At 34.9% G+C, this 21,631-nt stretch overlaps 1 protein-coding gene across 2 annotated transcripts in view; it reads left to right on the plus strand.

The window, feature by feature from the left end:
* Positions 1-21,631, plus strand: part of GABRA2 (gamma-aminobutyric acid type A receptor subunit alpha2) — a 94,567-nt gene that overhangs the window by 45,346 nt on the left and 27,590 nt on the right. For both annotated transcript variants that reach the window (XM_084901092.1, XM_084901093.1), the window contains exons 5-8: positions 12,144-12,364; positions 14,272-14,354; positions 19,063-19,206; positions 20,185-20,337. In XM_084901092.1, the coding sequence (XP_084757218.1) occupies positions 12,144-12,364; positions 14,272-14,354; positions 19,063-19,206; positions 20,185-20,337 (601 nt within the window). The remainder of the gene's footprint in view (positions 1-12,143; positions 12,365-14,271; positions 14,355-19,062; positions 19,207-20,184; positions 20,338-21,631) is intronic.

Consider the following 21,631-nt stretch of genomic DNA (forward strand, 5'->3'; position numbering starts at 1 on the left):
GGAATGGGGAGGATTTTGAATGAGAGCCAAGGGATGGTTTGATCACACAAACAGGTACTGTTTGTTATTTATCCAAATCTAGAGAAGCAGGATGAAGCTGGGGAAAATAAAAGCTGAATTATCTATGTGAAAATGTAACACAGACATATACCAATAGACATACTTAGTCATATTGCACATCTACTAGGGAAGACAGCACTCCATCTAAAAGCATGTATGTATTTTGTGAAAAGAAATGACTTGGTCTTTTTGATGATCAAATGGAGTGATTTTCAACCTTGATATTATTTTTTTGCTGGAAAGAAAGATAATAAGGGGAAGTTTGAATTTATTTTGGGATACAGGGCCCGATCAAGAAACCGCACTTGGCTGTGACACTTTAAATAGAAAGTGATTGTAATGGTAAGAGAACATGTACCCATATCATTATCAGCCATATATAAAAGTGGCTTTCAGAAGCAATTAGGCAATGGAAGAAAAGCAAAGGATAAATTTAATTTTACTTTTATTGGCTTAGCAGATACACTCATTTCTATGCAGTGCACACACTGAATAGCAAGACCTAAACCCCCAAGTCTTCCTGTTCAGGTCAGTGATGGAGATATGCTGTGACATTAGCTTGAGAGGAAAAAGCAGCATAGCAGAACGTATTAAAAACCAAGAGAAAACACACACACACACGCGCACACACACACACACACACACACACACACACACACACGTAAACTATCTCAGAATCATTAACCAGTATAATTGTCCAGAGAAAGGTGAAGTTCTAAATTATAATTAAAGTTCTAAGTACAGTGTCTGCAATTAAGCTTAATCTTTTTTTTATTTCAACATTTAAGCTATCCATGAGTAAGAAGATAATTAAACTTTGTAATGTACTAGTAGTTGACAACTGACAAGGTTTTTATTTATTTATTATTTTTTTTTAATATATTTTATTGATTTTTTACAGAGAGGAAGGGAGAGAGATAGAGAGCTAGAAACATCAATGAGAGAGAAACATCGACCAGCTGCCTCTTGCACACCCCCTACTGGGGATGTGCCCGCAACCAAGGTACATGCCCTTGACCGGAATCGAACCCAGGACCTTTCAGTCCGCAGACCGACTCTCTACCACTGAGCCAAACCGGCTTCGGCAGACAACTGACAAGGATTTTAGTAGGCATGTGCATTTCAGAAATTTACAACTCACTCATTGCTAATTTTTCTCATTGGTTTCTATATAGATGGCTTTTCCCATATTAGTAAATGCTTTTGCTGTGTGTGCATATTTTTTAAATATATTTTATTGATTTTTTACAGAGAGGAAGAGAGAGGGATAGAGGGTTAAAAACATCGATGAGAGTCAATCATCGATCAGCTACCTCTTGCACACCCCCTATGGGGATGTGCCCACAACCAAGGTACATGCCCTTGACCGGAATCGAACCTGGCACCTTTCAGTCTGCAGGCCAAAGCTCTGTCCACTGAGCCAAACCAGTTCCGGCAAAATGGGTGCATATTTTTAAGGCATAATGATATAGCCACCAACTACTGCACCAACAATTAGGCTAAGAACCTTAGCTCATATGGTTATTTCTTGCAGGGCTAAGTATTAAGGTTAGAACTTGAACGATGGGAACTTTGAAGTCATCTCAACATCACTGATTCAGAGTTTACCATTAGGCTGTTAAGGAGTAGCCAGGCAGGGTAAGTGCTGACCTTGGTTTCTAGACCTAATTTTTTATTTTTTTACCAAAACACAGTGTTCAGTATCACTTAGATCCTCCAGTAGCCATTGGGATATTGTGCTGTTTGTTTAGTTAATATCATAGGAAGGTTTCAGAGAGTTGTTATATGTCAATATTTGGTCAAAACTTGATATTGGACTTAGATGCTAACTTTTATCAGAAGTTGTCATTTGTAAATGAGCTCTGCAAATATGGCAAATATTGCATATCAAAAGTAAAGACATAATGTTTACTCACTTTAAAGTTGGCATGTAGAAGTTGATTATTGGAGGGTCATTGATATTATGGAAGGATAGGGTTTAGATTTGGGGAACCTTCATTCATTCAGCCAATATTTTTCAGCACCCTCCAATAGTTTTTAAAAATGTTTCTCAAAATGCGTTGAACATCTGCCCCCTGGTGGTCAGTGTGTGTCATAGCGATTGGTCATTCAGCTGTTTTGTTAATCTGCATATTAGCCTTTAATTCAATAGGATTAGATGCAATGATATGCAATGATTTTTATATTTTTTTACTTGCAGCCCTTAGTCAAGATAGGATACGATTTGTTCGGTAATGGGATGAACCCATAGGTATTGCCCACAGTGAAACCTCACCTAGAGAACGGGGTAACTATTTTACAAAAGAGGCCAATAAAGGTAGTTTGACTAATTTGACTCCATCCTTTTTCATCTTGCAGGAGGGAGGGCATGAGAACTAAGTACATGCAGTCACAGCTCTCTTGGCTTCTTCAAAAAATGGCACTCCCTACCACCCCTCACCCTCAATTATTTTGTATAAACTAAGTAACAAACAACTATGATTTCTGAACCTGAGTGAAAAAAACAAAACAAAACAAAACACACACACAAAAAACCCAAACATTGCAAAGATTGCATGTTTTTGCCCAGGTTGCCAGGTAGAATCTGTCTTCTTGGGAGAGTCGCACTGAACTTGTATGTCTTGATTCAGAATAATACGATATTATCCATTGGTGTTAGTCCCATACATTTTCCAGGAGATATTATTCCAGGTATGTAGATTTTTGGAAGACACAGTAGGTATCAGGATGAGGATTTTCCCAAGGGTTTCTCACAACCCCCAGATAATGTGCTTTTCATGCCAATGCAGGAGGGTATTGACAAAGTAGAGAGATAACAATGGTGTCATATATTATAGTAAAGTCAAGAAAAGGATTCGAGTGTGTCATTAGATAGAGAAGAAGGAGATATTTGCTGATTGTGGTAATAGCAACCAGATTGCCGTGGGTGGAGCGTGTGGGAGGTGAGGAAATGGATAAAGAGTGGTGGAGACATTTTTAAGCAGCGTGGTTGAGGCGAGGAGGCAAGACAGAGGGCAGTGGCTGTAAGGCTTTTATTTTTAAAGATTGCATTGAACGTCTCACTGTTCTCCGAGCATGCCATTATCTTTAACAACTCTCTGGCTTTGCACATGTTTTCCCCTGTTTTTGTTATGCTTCGCTCCTCTGTTGCCAACTGGAGATCTTTCATTTACTCAAGGCCAAGCTCACATTTCATCTTCTCTGATGTCTCTCTAGGCTACTCCAAGTAGAGTCAGCCCTTCTGGTCCTTGTGCTCCACCACATGGCGTTCACACATTTCTTCTGACTTTTCACACTGGATACTAACAACCTTCACATATCTTTCTTCTCACTGCATGCTGAGCTACGAGAAGGCACGAGTTGTGTTTGTTCATTTCAACAAGATTTGCTAACTACATTCTCTGTGTCTGTCACAGTGCCGAGAGCTGAAATAATGTAGGTATAAGCAGTGCTGCTCTCAAGTTGTTCTCAGCATGTATGGGGGTTGTGGGGCTAAGAAAAATTATCATTTTAAAACAGTGTGATCATGTTTTTATTGAGGTGCTCATGAATTAATATGGTAGGAGACGGGATGTCAGCTGAGGATAGCTACACCTGAGAAGGATTCCAGCAAAAGGAAAGAGCTAAGGAGGACAAATAGGGATTGGTTGGCCAGCTATATAATGAGAAGAATGTTTTAGCAAAAATTAGAAGTTTGTTGGGTTTACTGAAATGTGAACGGTCAGTATAATAGAAGCCTAGAATACTCTTAGGGATGTGAAAGGAGATGAGACTAGCACATAACTCTGAGCCACATCCAAAAGGGACTTAGAGCCAATTGCCTCCCCGGAGCCAAAGTATTTTTAAATAAACTAAAACATAGTAGGTCTCTGTTACCAGAGGACTTATTATGGCATGGCTTTAAAAAAATATATATTTATATGTCAAGTTCTCTAAAATATTACTATTATATGCAATAAATGCCCACTGTGATTATCTTAATATAGTTATTCAAATACACACATGCCAACATTCTCACCTGTGAATTTAAAAATTAAGGTATTGCATGCTGATGACTCTTTGCTATAAGATACCTGAAAGTTTTTCTTCTCTCTGTCTCTGATGATGGCTTTCTCCTTATGTATCATTTATGCTTTTGTTCCCAGAATCCTTGTTGCAATATTTAATTTCCAATGAGTCTTCTCATTCACTCATTCATAGACTAATTATTGTCTATTTTCTATGCATGCAAGAAGGTGGTTATGACCCTTGTTCTCAAAGTGAAGTGCATTTGGCCAAATGTAGGGGTCGATAGGGAAGAGATACTGCAGCAGAGATCAATGAGTTTGGATTCTAAGATTGAGCATGAGGCATTAGAGGTCCTGCAATATCAGTATTGCTGTAGGAGAGTCTATGATGGGAGAGAACTGCTGAACACCAGCTGCTAGGGAGGTAATGGAGAGGGAGGTTACACAAGAAGCACACTTTGTCTATGTCATGAGTGGTGATTATGGTGGGAGGCGGAGCATGTAGTGGTGGAGGAGAATGTAGTGAAATAAATGGTGATGCCAAAAAAAGGATAAAAAAATTAAGATGAATAAAATAATAAAAGAAGAAACATACTGATTGGTATTGCTTAGAGGAGACTATCCTTTATTAGCCATAAGGGTATAATGAAATAAACTTTGATACTTTAAAATACACTTAGTAGATCAAAGTAAATGGGAAATTACTCCAAGAACAGCCCTGCCATTTGGACATAATTCATCAGAAACAGGCTACAAGCATTGACTTATAATTAATGTACCCAGGCACTAAAAATATGCTGTCTTCACTAAGTCAATGTGTCCTTGAAATTATGTTTATGCAATAAACTATGCAATAGAGGGTGATTTTCTTGTTTGCAGTATTGGACTGGAATTTGAATCCCTTTCTTAGTTTTGCCCCTAACAAGCTTTGACACAGGAAATTCACTGAATTTATCTATATCCCCATCTTTAAAAAGATTACATTTCTGGTAAATTATTTTTGAAATGTGGAACTAGGTGAATTCTTTCATTTCATTTTTACCCAATAATTAGTCTCACTTCTCCAGTACATTGGCCATAGGGTAGCTACATACTGATATGTCCTTGTGAATTTTTTGGTGTTTCCTAAATTTGCTTCTTACTTTGTATATTCCCCAAATGATTTTGTTTTTGTTCTTGTTATTACTGATTTCTTTTAGAATCTCAGTTCATGGGTCCAGGACTCAAATGTGTATGAAGAGGTTGCATTGTTTTGTATTCCTCTGACAATATTCTATAACATACAAATCAAACTATTATTATAACAGTATACTAATGGTGAAATCTAAGTTTATTTTAAGAAAATTTTCTATTTTTTTCAAATACTGAGAGTGTGCATTTTATACGAATTTGAGACAATCATGTGTAAATAATTTGTTTGGAAATCCTGTTATTCTTAATAGTTATCCATTAAATATTATTTGGTTGTCTACTTACTCTGCCTTTTAAATATAGAAAGCAAGCCCACAAAAACTAGTGGATCAGATATATACACTTTTGTACTAATATGTTAAAATATAAAATAAACACCAAGGCAGAAATTGGAATGAGAGAAAGTTAAATTACTTATTGTCCAGGAATAAGTGTTATATTTATTAATAAAATATACTTGTTTTTGCTACCATTTAAGATGTTGTTCATGATGATATTTCAGCAATTAATATGTTTAAATGTGCTTTATTACAGCATAGCAATAAAAGGTCTGACTCTAATTCAAATTTTAATGTTTGTTTTGATTGTTGTAGGTTAAAAAGGTATATAAATTCAAATTTAGAAGTGCATTATTGGCTATTGCCAATTTTTAAAATGCAACAACCAATTTTAGATATTTGTCTTCATGTTCTGAATGTTTAGTTTTCAAACAACTCATTATTCGCAATGGCCTTATGCTATCATTAACCAGTATTTCAAGATAAAAGTCATCATTAAAACAGTGAGTCTAAACCTATATTTTAAATAGCTTTAGCATACTTATAAACTTGCTTTTGCAGAATGTATTTTAGAGTTGATGAGCTCATTATTTTTAATGTGGCTGATGAAGAGCTCATAGAACAGATATGCTGCTTCTTGTTGTCCACTTCTGCTTATGCAATTATTAGTGTGTTTTTCAACCCCTGGTGTCATTCAGTAATAATCTCTTGAAGCTATTTGTCTATTTTCATTAGAGGGGGTTTAATCAGAACTAGATGTGACCACTTGCAAATTTAATTATATATAAATCACAGTACACTGAGAACAAATGAATGAGGCATCACTGAGCGTGTCCTGTTGGAGGCCCCTTTTCTTCCCCTAAGATGTCTTACACGCATGACTTTCAACCACTCATGGACATGGTGAGAATGCCAATATCATTCCAGGCATTGCTTACTAGCAAAGCTTTCTTTACTTTCTATGTTTAGATAAGAATTCAGGGTAGAAATAAAGATTGTAGCATTTTCTTCCTATATCTAAATGGGTGTACACACCCTACTTTGTAAACCATTGCCCTAAGCTGATAATCAAGATTCAGGTCACAGGTTTTCTTTTCATTTAGGTACAATACAGTTTATTACAGTTATTTTTACTAAGTTATAACCAACCTGTCTCCATTGTACTAAATCACTGAGTCTTTCATTGGAGTCACACGAGAAAGTGAAGTTTTAGATGCTCTCAAACTAACTATTTATTCACAAAATTATTTTATTTTTCTTTCACAAAGGGCTAGTGTGATAGGTTGCAATGATGCAATGATAGGTTCCCTTATTTGTATATCTGCTCTATTTCTGCTTCTTTTTATAATGCTCTTCCAGAAGCATAGGGTGACATATTACAATACTTGTCACTCACCTCATCCATGTGACTTGTTTTGGCCAATGGCTTGTTAAAAGACATTACACACAAGCAGTGAGATGAAATCAGCTTGGTTCCTTATTTTGTACTATCCCATTGTCATGAGGAAGATAAGCTCTAGGTAGCCCAGTGGTCCCTAACAGAGGAAAAGACACTTGGAGCAGAGCTGAGTTGCCCCAGTGGCCCTACAAGAATGTGAGCCCAGATCAGCCAATGGCCAGCTAATCCTCAGATGCATGAGTAAGAACATCTGAGATCAACTGAGTCAGGTGAGATCCACTGATCCCTAGTCTCATACTTCTGAGCTAATAATAACTGATTGCTATTTTAAGCTCCTGCATTTTAGGTGGTTTTTGGCTTGGAAGTAGCTAAGTGATATTAGGTAATCTCTAGATATTACAAGTGAAACACTGATTTCCCTTAATGGCATTTACAAACTCAGGATTGAGTGAGAGTACTTTTTCACCATTATACCCTCTGTCCACTCCTCAACCCATTATATTCTAGCTTTTGAATTCTTTTCTTTCTACTAAACTTTCAAGATATTTCAGCACTATTTGACATGGTTGATGTCTGTATGTTTCTTAAAATTTCTTTTCTCTCCTTCTTTTCCATGTGTTTAGTGTGTGTGTGTGTGTGTGTGTGTGTATGGTTCTTACTCTTCAATTTTCTAAAGTTTGTTTCTGGTTTATTTTCATCAGTCATGAAACATGTATATAAATTATTCCTTGTATCTTCTCTATTTTAGTTGTCCCTGATAAAAATGATATAATGTGAACATATATTAGTTGTCCCTGATAAAAATGATATAATGTGAACATATATTAAATATATTAGTAATCACATTAAGTATAAATAAACTGAATTACCATTAAAGGATGGAGACTGTCAAATTCAACAAGAAATCTCAGGTTTAAAAAAAACTCTGGAATGAATTGGTATCTTCAGAGCATAGCTCCTTATTATAAATGTAATAGAATTAAACATCATTGACAGAAATATAAGTAAGTAAAGCAATACATTTGGAAATATAAAAACACACTTTCAATATTTCTTAAATAAAGAAAATAAAAAGTCATAATGGACATTATAAAATCTCTTTAATTGAATTATAATTAAAATATTATTAATTATAATTATGATATAGTGACAGTAATCAAAACTCTGGAATCAATGCAGAGATAAACAAATGATAGGGGGAAAAAGAGATTCATACCTATATTGACACTAGATACATGAGATCTGTTGGGAAAGATGGATGGCTTAATAGAAAATTGTTTTCCCATTAGAAAAAAAAGGTTGGATCTTTATTTCATATGATGTAGAATAATTCCAGTACCTTAATATTAAAAGCAGAACTTTTACATTTTTATAAAAAAACATACAGGGACTTAAGAGATTGGCAAAAGTAAGTTCATAGTTATGAATATTTGCAACACAGTTTATTCTAGTATTATTATTATTTATTTGTCTTATTATTATTGATGTTATTATTTTGTATTCTCACTTATGATTTATCTTTTAGGTAAAGATGGCAGGCAATTTAAAACACTTTTACCCACTGCTGTATTTATGATATATTGTATAGCTTATGATATTTATTAGTATTCTTATTGAGTCTGTTTAAAAAATACTCCTATATAGAACATAGAAAGAATTTCTATAACTCAATAAGAAGAAGAAGACAACCTTAAGAAAACTGAGTAAATGAAATGGACCAAAAATTCATGAGAAAACTAGAGAATTTATAAACATAAAAACGTGTTAAATTTCACTAGTTAACAGGGACATCCAAATGGTAGCACTATGAAACAGTTCACACCAACCATCATGGCTAAAATGAATTATTCTCTTTTTTCCAAGTTGTAAAGAAACAAGAAAGTTTATACATTGCTAGTGGGGATGTACACTTTTTGGGATTTAAATTTGACAATATCTTGTTATTTCGAAGATGAACATGCAATACATCCCAGTAACCCAACTTATAATTTACTCCAGAGCAGAAATGGGCATACTCTGGCCCATGGGCCAAATCCTCTCAGCTGCCTATTGCGAACAAAGATGTGTGGGAACATACCACTGTCACCCATTTATGTGTTCCCTGCGGGGACTTTCACACAATAGCACAATTGAATAGTTTTGAAACTGACCATGTGGCTGCAAAGCCCAAAACGTTTACTATCTGTTCCATTCCTGAAAAAATTTGCTGATCTGAGCTCTAGACTGTTACACTTTTGTACTAAAATCATGGTGTAACAATTTTTATAGCAGTATTTTGCTCATAATAGTGACAAACTGGAAATAGAAAAATATTTAAGAGCAAGGAGAAAAGTGAATATTGTGAACTATTCTTACAAGGGAATGCTATGTAGCACTGAAAATGAAAGTATGATGAGATGTATTGGCATGAATAAATCTCCACTATGTAATTGAAAAAAGCGAGTGTCAGAAAAATATACATAGTATGGTCCCATTTCTGTACATGTTAAAAATGTGACACATGATACATAGATTTGCATGGTAAATGTATAAGTACATGTATGGGTGCGATACATCCCAAATTCAGGAAAATGATTTCCTCAGAGAGTTAGGGAGTGTGATTGAGATGAAATAAACGGGTGAGGGAAGGCTTCAATAACCTCTGTGATGATATTTCTGCTGCTGATGGTTAAAAGGTTTTTGTAATATTTTTTATATTCTCTTGTATGTCAGAAGACAAAATAAAATAATATACAAATGAAAGCCAAGGTCCCTTTCTTGACAATTTGCAAACCAGTTGGGAGGCCGAGGAACTACTGTATAATTGAATTGTATGATCTTGCCATAATGAAATGCTTTATGAGTAATAAAGTTAGCTAGAGACCTGACCATGAATTTCCAGACATTCAAAGGACTGGGCATGTGGTTGTGGGTAAGCTCTTGGTTAGGGAGGATAAGGAATTTGCCTTATTTGAGGAATGATAAAGAGTGAGGATCGTTAGAATTATCTAGAGAATGGCATGAATGTGCCTGGTGAAAGTGGGAGGAAAAGGCTCGGAGCACACTGGATATGTTGGCACGGTTCAACTTTGTTCACTGTGAATGCTCAGAAACAAATGGTGTTGCCTGACTGGCGTGTCTCAGTGGTTGAGCATCAACCCGTGAACCAGGAGGTCAAGGTTTGATTCCCAGTCAGGGCACATGCCTGGGAGTGACTGGGTTATGGGCTGGATCCCCAGAGGCAGCCTATTAATGATTCTCTTTCATCTTTGATGTTTCTGTCTCTCTCTCCCTCTCTTTTCCTCTCTGAAATCAGTAAAAATATAAAAACAAAACAACAAAACAGGAAAACAAATGGTGATCTTGAAATTTAAAAAAAAAATCTAAAATTCACTATTTGGCAAACTTATGTTTCTTATGTGGTGTATCTGTAGGAAATGATTGCCATAGCAGTGGATTCTAAAAACAATAAAACATACCATTATTTTACAGAAATGGAAAAATTGAATTGGAAATTTTATAAAAAGATGTGAAATACATTTTTTGCCTGGAAAAGTAAATGTCATAGGGATTCACATTCACTTTGAATTTTAGGGAACCACAGCTGGAAAGAAACACCTGTGTAAAAACTTAACCATACCCAAGGACTCATTTCTTAGTCTAGTTTTTTATTGTTGCTAGTTGAATTTCATCTAACGGAATTACACCTCTATAACAGTGACTAAACCATGCATGGAGAGTTAGGGTGGTTCAGTTATGAAGTTTCCTCCTAAGGATTAGGAACACAGCTCAGAACCACTTTCATGACCTATTCATATGCCATTACCAACAGCTCATACTTATCATCTCCACCTTTCCATTGTTGAGGCATCCCTGAGAATCATTTCCTTTCATTTGCTTGATCATGTGTACAAATGATTTGATATTTTCATAAGTATTTGACCTTTTTAATCTGTCCTTTTTAAACTATGTTTTTATTGAGCCTCCCAAACACACCCCGAAGGGGGACTGAACCTACAACTAGGGTATGTGCCCTGACCAGGAATCATACTCATGACCTTTCATTGCACAGGATAACTAGCAACCAACTGAGCCACATTGCCATGGCTAATTTGCCCTTTTTTATACACACAGTCATATTTGAGTGAAATTGCCAATTGCTGAAGCATTTATTTTCTTCCATGTGATAACTGTGGCATTGGGGTCAAAGGATAGTTCCCGAATTTCCAATCTCAAATGTGTAATTGAAAATGTTAATTATTTATCATGTGAATATTGGCAAAAACATACATGGACAGAAATGTAAACATCCAATAGGTTGTCAGTATTAATCACAATTGTGAATTGTGTGTGTCTCATCTAAAATGTGTACATTCTATTATGCTGAGAAAGACAGAGAAAAAAAGTGAAAGGAAGGAAGGAAAGGAGGAAGAGGGAGAAGGGCAATGAGAGAAAGAGAGGGATTCAGCTAAAAAATGCTGGAGAATGATAATAAAGAAATGAATCACAAACTGATCTGTATGAATAATTAATATTACATTTCAACCTGGAAGAGTTTATTTGTAAATTATTTGTATTTGCATACAAATACAGTAACTTACCACATGTAATAACTAATAATTTGTCAAAGTCTTTTTATTCCAACTAATTTCATAAAATAAACTTTGTTAAAATTGTTATCCCCTAATGCATTCTTGCTAACAATATGATATCTCACCATTTATTTTAGTATTTTTATAAAATAAGATATTCTACCGTTTCTTTGGCAACAGAGATGATGACTCATACAGATCTGACAGTGTGTTTAATACTTGTTTCTTTTTTTTGCTACGGAGAAAGCTCCCTGCTATTTCTTCCTTAAGATAAATGACAACGCAATCCACCCAAACCCTGCCCCAAGCATGCCCCCCTCGCCAAGCAGTTCTAAATTACAGGGTGAAGTAAAGCAGTGTGAACTGAGACCTTGTTCAGCTGAAAAGACCAGATGAAGTATATTTATTTATTATCCCCATAATAAAATGTAGTTAATTGTGTAAGTACAAATACTTTATCCCACTGTCAGTGGCAACATTTATTGATGAGAGAAAGGAATGATCTTTCTGATTCAAAATTTACTTCTATCAATACAGCTTTCTCTCTTTTGAAACTACTATGTTATTTGTTGGAGTTTCGTAGTCCTTGTATCTACAGCATTGATTGCTTCCCTAAGAATGTTGTTTTATATTTCAGGAGTATACCATAGATGTGTTCTTTCGACAAAAGTGGAAAGATGAAAGGTTAAAATTTAAAGGTCCTATGAATATCCTCCGACTTAACAATTTAATGGCTAGCAAAATCTGGACTCCAGACACCTTCTTTCACAACGGCAAAAAATCGGTAGCTCATAACATGACAATGCCCAATAAACTTCTTAGAATCCAGGACGATGGGACACTGCTCTACACAATGAGGTATGTTTGTAGGTTTGGTCCGATGCATTTGAATACTGAGTAATTCATGTATTAAAAAACTGGATGACCTGGTTATCAAGTTCAACATTAGCACGAGGTGAACATTGTCATAATTGTAATTATAATATACTTTGTAATTGCATGCACATTAAAAAATAAACATGGGATGGTAGTTATGAGCTTGATTCTCATTTTAGCGTGTAAAAATTTTAAGAATTGCCTTTACTATTAAGGATTAATATTTGGCTATTTATCTTTCACACTTCATTTTAATTAAGTACAGTTTAATAGCATGACTTCAATTTTTCCTTATTCCATCATGTAATTTTACTTTTAATATCTCATTAGATAGCCCATCATAAAAGTTAAGTGATTTTTAAGCAAGCTTTTACTTCATTTAATATTTTGTTTCTCCTTATGAAGTTATTTTAAAGAAAACACGTTTTTAAACTCAGTTTTTATTTACCAAAGCTTAGAAGTAAATTGGATACCTTAAGCATATGTCTTAGATGGAACTATATGAAATTGCCACTTTGTAAATCAATAAGTGTCATGTAACATCAATTTCAATGATTCAAGCTTTAAATATTAGCTAAAGAAATGTACAGGTATTGACACTATTCCATTTTAACTATTCCCATGAATCCATCTTTTAAAATGTTGTTGGTTTTATGTAAAAAAGAAAATCATCACAAATCTAATAAAATGATATATATTCTAAATTTAATGTATAATAAAGTCTCTGAAGCACGGATGATTTTCATCAGCATTATTGATAGACAGATGTTTCTTACAGGCATTTGACCGTAATTTATTATTTCATATAAAATATTAAGTTGTAGATGTAAATTGTGAAAAATTATTTAAGAAGGATTATTCATGCAGTCCTGATCTTTAAAAGAAAAGCTTCCAGGCTCATTACTAAATGACCATTATCTAAAATGAAAACGTTTTCTACTGTTTCTGCCTTTTTCTTTAAAATCTTGCAAAACCAAGGCAGTACTCCTGAGATTTTACACACTTTGATCATTCCTATGGATCAAATAATAATTGGATATCTGGAGTTTAAACAAAATATAGACAGAGAACACACACAGTTTTGGAAATATGGCCTGGGGTTATTCTTAAATACTCTCTTAGAAGTGTCTGATCTATAACTAAATTGTTGATCAGTTTTGTTTTGCTCATTATAAGAGATTTTTCTGTATGTTTGATTTAGTTCCTGTTTTACCTACTTTACCTTTGTGAGACATGGAATACTGAATAACATTATAAGTTTGCTGATTACCCTTTATTATGATGATGAAAATACAGAAAAAAAATTATATATAACATTCATAATTTAGCCAATATTCTAGTCTCAACAACGTATTTTAGAAGATATATCTATATGTGCATCTATACCTATTTCTATATTTATATTCATGAATCTAAATATAATACTGATTCAAAGTTTATGCAATCTTGATGGAAGCTCCTATGAGTCAATATTGAATTCTTAAATCAATTTTATTATATGGTTGTTGATGAGATTATGGGGAAGAAAATTACATTGTTTTCATTATAGTTCTTTTTTCTCTAATGTTTCAAATAGAAACAGTAAGGTTAATGGGAAAATAGCCCTTCAAGATGCATATATAACTTTTTTTTTAACAAACTACAGATTAAAAAAATGGTTAAGTATATTTGTAAATAAATATTGATACTTGAGCTCAGATTTTGCATATGCTAATGTATTCAGAGGGATCATCTAAATGTGGTACAACAGAATCAGGTTTAAATGTTAATTAACCAAAGATGCTATAATGAAAGTCCTACCTCTTCATTAATTTTGTTGACAACAATAAGGAGTGATTTATCCTGACTTGCCAATTTATTTAAACAAAGAGTGGGATTTTGACTTTTAGGCTTACAGTTCAAGCTGAATGTCCAATGCATTTGGAGGATTTTCCAATGGATGCTCATTCATGCCCTCTGAAATTTGGCAGCTGTAAGTATGGGAATGGAGTTACATGTTTGGGGCAAAAACATATCAAGGAGAGTCAGCAATACTACTTAATGTTATAGTTTCTTCTCTTATTATTCAGTGCTTAATACTTGCCAGGTAGGATGCAAAATTAAAAGGCATGCTGATTTCCGTCACTGAATTGGCTAACCCTGTTGTACTCCCGAATATCATTATATTTGAATCATGGTGTTTCATTATCACTTACATCATTGCTAATAAAAAATATTATATGTTTGCCTACGTGTGTGAGCTAGATTAGGAGCTCATTGAAGATCAGGACTATGTCATTTACATTATTTGCCAAATATGATACAACATTAAAAATGCAGTATCATTATAAAAAGCTTCTGCATAGTAAAAGAAACCATCAACAAAATGAAAAGGGAGCCTACTGCATGGGAGAACACATTTGCCAGTGATACATCTGATAAGGGGTTCATTTCCAAAATGTACAACTTAACAAAAGGAAGACAAACAATCCAATCAAAAAATGGGCGAAGGAGCTAAATAGACACTTGTCCAAAAGGGACAAAAAGAAGGCCAAGAGACATATGAAAAAAATGCTCAAAGTCCCTGAAAATGCCAACGGAATGTTTAATTTTTTGTCAACTAAGAATGAATTCTAAAGGATAGATTCTATTGTTTATTAAAGTAGTTTTCAGCCTGTTGCAAATGGCAGGCACAGATGTTGGATCTATGCAATTATCTTTCTGCTTTCTAGCTAATGGAAAGTGATTTGTTTTTTCTCTTATTTTCTTAAGATAAATTTGAAGGAGATGCGAGATGCTGTTGCTGGATTGCTACATGCAAGGCTCCTTCTGCATACATAGAATATTTCAGAAACGGCTCTGTGCACTTGGCCTTCTTTAGGTCACTGAGGTTATATCTTGTATGTCAAGCAGAAGCATTTGCTCTCCCAGAATAATTGAAAAGAGGGAAGGTCAAGTCATCTCCCTAGGCCCACGAGGCGTTCAGGGCAGGTTCAGGATCAGTTCATGGACACTACTAAAGAGCTTCTCTCTCTCTCTCTCTCTCTCTCTCTCTCTCTCTCTCTCTCTCTCTCTCTCTCTCTCTCTCTCTCTCTCTCTCTCTCTCTCGTGTGAATGTGTCCTGTTGCCTGACCTATTCAGAAATTTTGCTTTCTGGCACCCCTACCTTTGCCCATCCGAGTTAGCTTTTGACTTTTCCTTCTCGTGAATAGAAATGCAGTTCTCTAACATGATTAACAATATCTCTGACTGAGTAGTTGCCTTCTCCCCACAGACAGTACCAAGAAAAGGGGAGAATGATAGCATGTAGGAATGACAAAGCCTCTAATTATGTTGATGACCATAGTTTTGTGGATGAAGTTCAATTTTGTTTTGTTTTTTCTTTTTCTGTCCATTCCTACAAAAGTGTCAGCTCTCAATTTTCTTTGAGAATCTCTTCTTTGTTTAACTACAAAGCCTTCTTTTATTGTCATGGAAACCACCACTTCAATCCTGGCATTTCTCCCAAAATTATTTAAGATAGTCAATCATGTTACACAACGTAAATATGATGTCGAAAAACTCAGCAGATGTGGCAGAGGGAAACTCATTTGCATTGCATAAGTGGCATTAAAGAGGACATTTTAAAAAGCCTTGATACCAAAGAAAGGGCTTAGTCACGATGCAGTAATGCTGTAAGAAGGAAAGGCATTTTCAGTGGACAAGTAAGTGCTAGTAAGATTCTAAATATAACTGAGGTGATGTTACCATGCTGAATATGAAATAGATACACCTGAAATTATTTTAAGTGAAAATAATAAACTCTTAGTAGTGTTTCCACAGAGTAGTGGAATAGTGCATGCTTGAGAATATGGTTGTCTCTATCTAAAAGCGATATGGGCAAAATATAAAGTTTGTTGTTAGGCATTCTCTGTTTAATGGTTCTTAAGTAGTTTTCATCACATTTATTTTTGACACAGTAAATAAACAGTCTTTTATTTATCCCTGCCAATGGTAGGCACTTGATGCATAAGTGTTAAAGGAGTGAACACCAGAATATAGACACAGACTCACAGGCCAACCCGAACCTTAAGATGTTGGCACAGCAAATATGGCAGAAGCAAGTCATGCCCTTTGCCTGTCTTGTTCCAAAGCCCCTTTGTTTTCCCCCAAATGATGGAATTTCTGGAACTTTATCATTGTTCTGAAGTAAAAGAAACAACTTTTCTATAAGTTTATACTTTTGAATTCAGTTTTCCTCCCTATTGCCTCATATTGTTATATATACCCTCCCTGAATAGGTATTCTTGGTGTATTCTGTGCATTAGCCCAAAATAAATGGAAAGTTGTCTTTTTGCATAAAAATTAATTCAAGACTGTCTTGGGATTTTGTTGGTTACCAACTATTAAGAGTTAGTATGCATTTGATGTTGGATATACAGTAGAACTAAAAATGTGTTATTTAACAGAATTAAAGAAAATTTAGAGGAGTTTATAATGAAATTTGTAGTATAAATTTCCTTTATCTCCTTTAATAGTTTACTGAGAAACGTTGCTATGGCCTTCTGGTTTAGATATGTGTTAATATGCCAGGGAGTGCCTCTATTCCTCAATGCACAACTTTCTGCTAAATCTTCTGTCTCCAGACCCCAAATTAAAAATAAAAACAAAGATGCCCACATATTCCTATACCACTAATAAAATAAGTTCTTTTGTATAGAAGACTCAGTCATTTTCTTTAACAGATTATTGTGTTCCTATCCAGGTTTTTATATTTAACAAAAAATAATCAAAATATTATGAGTATATAATCAGGCAAAAATGAATTGAAAACTTTTGTGTGAATAAGGCATGGTACCAAGTGCTGAAAGTATACGTGTGAATCAAATAGGGTCCCTGCCCATCTATGTCTCACTAGGGTTTCCTTTGGTAGGGTTTTGTTTCCTCTTATTTATTTTTAAGTGTAGCATCAGACTCAAAAGTGAAGTTGCAGTTACTTTAAAAAAAAGTTTATAATCTAAGACTCACAACTATTTGAGTATTGTGAGGCTTTCTGATAGAAAGTAGTACATGTGATGTGTCTTTGATTTATTAAATTATGTGCCATTTGAATTTTATTGAAAACGGGACCATGATATGCATTTATGAGGGAATAAAACAAGCTACTTGATAATTTGCAAATGAATTGCTAGTTATCCACATTACTGATGTTACTTATCTAATCTTAGCAGTCATCACTGGTGAAATACTTAAAATTTAAAAAAAATTTTGAACCTTAAAATAAGTAGAATTTATTTATATGTAAACTCTATAAATATATCTCTACTATTAAATATACATACACATAAAGATATACATATATATACACAGATATATATATAATCCTATTTCAAAAATTATGTAATATGATTTATTTATAAATGTAGATGAATATATGTACAATGAAGTCAGTGTCTTTTAGATATTAACATTTAGTAGTGACATTCAGGAAACTATCAAAAGACCACAGAGAAAGACACAAACTTATATTATTTTTGCTGTTACTGAAGTTTAAATGCAAATCAATTTATAATCCCAAACTTTGGATCAAGGTGAGGACCACTAGATCCTGGATAGAGAAGAGATGTTGGTAGGAACAGCTGGTCCTTTCTCTCCCTTCATTGAGAATATGAGCAGGGTGGTGAGTTTTGCTCAAGGACTAGAAGCAACTGAAATAGCTGGTCTATTCTCTCTTTTAATTGTGAATGTGACCATGGTACTGAGTTTTGCTCCAAGATCAGAAGTGACTAATATTTCACAACATTCTCATGAACAAAAGAGCATTAAAATTTTTCACATGGTCAGTAGAATAACAAGAGTTATCTCTTTATTCAATTGTGGAGAGACTCAGCTGCTCCCCCACCAGGGCATGCAAGTGCAAAGGAAATGCCAGGGCCATGGGGATGCTAAGATAAGGCATGTTGCCTGCCCTATGGTCCTAGAGTCATCTCATTTGTGCTAAATTCTCTTACTTTGGCCAAACAAAACAGGAAATGATACCTGGTTTCTTCCCAATCCATAATGTACCTGGAAGACAATGACAGTAGAGCCCAGTGAGATCTGGGTATAAAAATTAATTTTAAAATGAAAATGTTTTAAAAAGTATTTACAACTTGAAAAAATTGTGTCATTCTCATTTATTTCACATGGTGTGCAATCATCAGTCTTCATCTTTCTAATGAAATGCATTGTATCATGTATGATAGCTGTAATTTAATTCTTAATGAAATTAATTTATGTCTAGAAAGCAATATTATTTTTAGATTATGATTGTCATTTCATGAGTGAGTGTTATTTCTAAATTAATTACCTGAGCTATGGCATTCATAATCTGTTTACCACAGTGACTTCTACCACCTTGAAACTATGGTTGTTGTCTTTTATTATCTCAAGGCCCACTGATTTTTGCAGACTCTAAAGATAAATGTGTTCTTTACCTCTCAAAGTGGTTGCAAAGAAAATTGTCTCATGATCTTGGTTGTCTCTCTTTGTTTGCTTCACAACCTTCATATTAAAGCTATAAATTTCAAAGACACGTTTTACCCTAAAAATATGATTGGTAAATATCAATGATTTATTTTAGTCAACAATTATTCTATGAAATATACAACTTTTGATGTTGGACTTTACTGGTGGTTCTTACTAAAATGATAAAACAGATCTTTTTTTTTAATTTTCTACAGATGCATATACAACCTCAGAGGTCACTTACATTTGGACTTACAATGCATCTGATTCAGTACAAGTTGCTCCTGATGGCTCCAGGTTAAACCAGTATGACCTCTTGGGCCAATCAATTGGGAAGGAGACAATTAAATCCAGTACAGGTTAGTAAAATGAATCAAAGAAAAGTTGTTAAGAAAATTAATGGGTTAAAGTCATTGGAAATGACTCAGTTCGATTAAAACCTTTTGTTCATGAGGTCTAAGAGCTAGCATTATAGAGTGTGCCTGGGATTTTTCTAGAAATTCAGAATCTCAGGCCTGAACCCTTATAAATTTAGGATCTGTATTTTAACAAGATTCCAAGGAGATTCCTTGGGTGTGCATTAAAGGTCAAGAAACACTAGTCTAAAATATACTTCATATTAAAGAAGTGTGTATCTTCTCAGAGAAGTCAATTTTACCTTCAAATAGCATTACCGTTCCCTTAATTTTCCAATTCCTTTTCCCTTATTTTAGGTATTTCAACTCTTGGTTACAGATCATTACTATTGGCCTATGTGAAGAAGCTGATGACCTTTCTAAGGGCCACTCTCCTCTAAGAAAAAGCAGCTGTGTACATTAATGCAGATGTAAAGCCAGGGAGCAGGAAGGAAGGCAGTGAGGATGGGACAGGACTGGCTATAGAGAATGAGAGGAGAGGTACAACATTGAGAAAAATAAGAATTGGTGACAGGGTCAGCAGTGGGAAATCTGGGCCAGAAGATCAGCCTTGGAGGTGTAACTAATGATTGATCTTTTAAAAAACCAGAGAGACCTGAACTTGAGGTTGGTACCAGTGGGGGTGAGGGGCCTGAGAGTATTTATTAACCCTGTACTCCTTTGATCAATAAGAATGACCTAGAGAGAAAAACAAATGCCATACCATAGACATGCTGAGCAATCTTCTTGGTAATATTAAAATCCTCTTTTAAATACTCTTGCTGAGCTAAAGAGGCATTTAAAAATTATAAACTTCTCATGTTATATATGTCATAAAGGCTTTTTTCAAATCAGAGACTGTTCTTTCTCTAATCTGTTCCATTTCCAAAATATGCGAACTATTGGCTATTACAGTTCTTTAAACTTACCTTATTTCTCTAGGTGAATATACCGTAATGACAGCTCATTTCCACTTGAAAAGAAAAATTGGGTATTTTGTGATTCAAACGTATCTGCCTTGCATCATGACTGTCATTCTCTCCCAAGTGTCATTCTGGCTTAACAGAGAATCTGTGCCTGCAAGGACAGTATTTGGTGAGTGAATTACTACACGCTTTGCTGTACAGCACATTATGTTTCATTGCATACTTTCAAAAGCATTCTCTCGATACACCAATAGTTTGTAGTGTTTGGGACAGGGGGTATTTGCTTCATGTTACAGATGAGGAAACTGAGGCTCAGATAGGTAATTACAGAGTCCTTGGTGCTCATCTATAATAATAAAAGTGTAATATGCTAATTAGACCAGACGTCCTTCCGTACATCCTTACAGACAACCTTCTGGATGAAGCCTTGAGGGAACCTCGGGTCCTGGATGCCAGAGGGAAGCCAATGCCAGTGACTGGAGGAAGGAAGGCCTTGCTTGTATGAATTTTGTGCATCAGGCCTCTAGTAAAGAATATGAATAGTACTGAAATCTTCTGGAAGTACATTGAATCTACTTTCTGTTGAATCGTTTTGCTTCTCAAAATTTGTCTCTATATTCCTATAAAGAGAATATTGTTTGAAGTTTTAAGTTAGAGAATAAGAGTACCACATTTATAGACTTTCTGTGTTTATTTTGTTTTGTTTTTAGATAAACAAAGATGATCTTAGGACTTTAAGTTAGAGAATGAAAGAGAGAAAAAGACTCATCTCATATACTACATTAGTGTGTTTATTTGCATATTTAATTTTCTTCCTTTTAAAAAATTCTATATATGTTTATTCCACACTGTATTTCCAAAAAGATGTGAGAAACCTTAAAATGCATAAACAAGATATTGTAAATATGTTTTTACATAATGCAAAGAAAACTAAAGGCCGAAAAGTAAAATAAAAGCAAAATTAAGTTATGTTGCCTGAAAGACTAGGCATAATTAACCAATATTACAGATGAGGAAACTGTGTGGAGGAGAGCTTAAGTGACCTTTCCCAGTAAGGTTAGGCTGGGACCCAGATCTAAATTCCTAGTTCTGGCCTAGCAAGCCTATCACTCCCTTTCTGATCCACTAGATACCAGGGCAGGAGAGACCCAGGGAAAGCAGGGATGGTACACTGCACGCTTTTTTGTCTTGAGGTTCAATTCCCTCTGCTGCTTGCTGGTTTCCCAGCGCCCCTGCCAGAGCTGACACCATCCACTGCCCCACCTCATCCCCACCTCATTCCCACTCAGTCTCATCAAGACCTGCTTGTTAAATAGTAGAGTCATTCTATGCCTTCATCATGAAAATCACCCAATTGGGTTTCTAGGTCCCTCAGGGATTAATTCTTGGCCAACTAAGGGCCAGCTGAGGCAAATCATCGACCGAAGGTCTGAATTTTAGGGAACGATGTTCTGGCCTCAATA

Source organism: Pipistrellus hanaki (assembly GCF_964339955.1).
Source record: "Pipistrellus hanaki genome assembly, chromosome: 1".
In the NCBI taxonomy this organism is placed as follows: domain Eukaryota; kingdom Metazoa; phylum Chordata; class Mammalia; order Chiroptera; family Vespertilionidae; genus Pipistrellus; species Pipistrellus hanaki.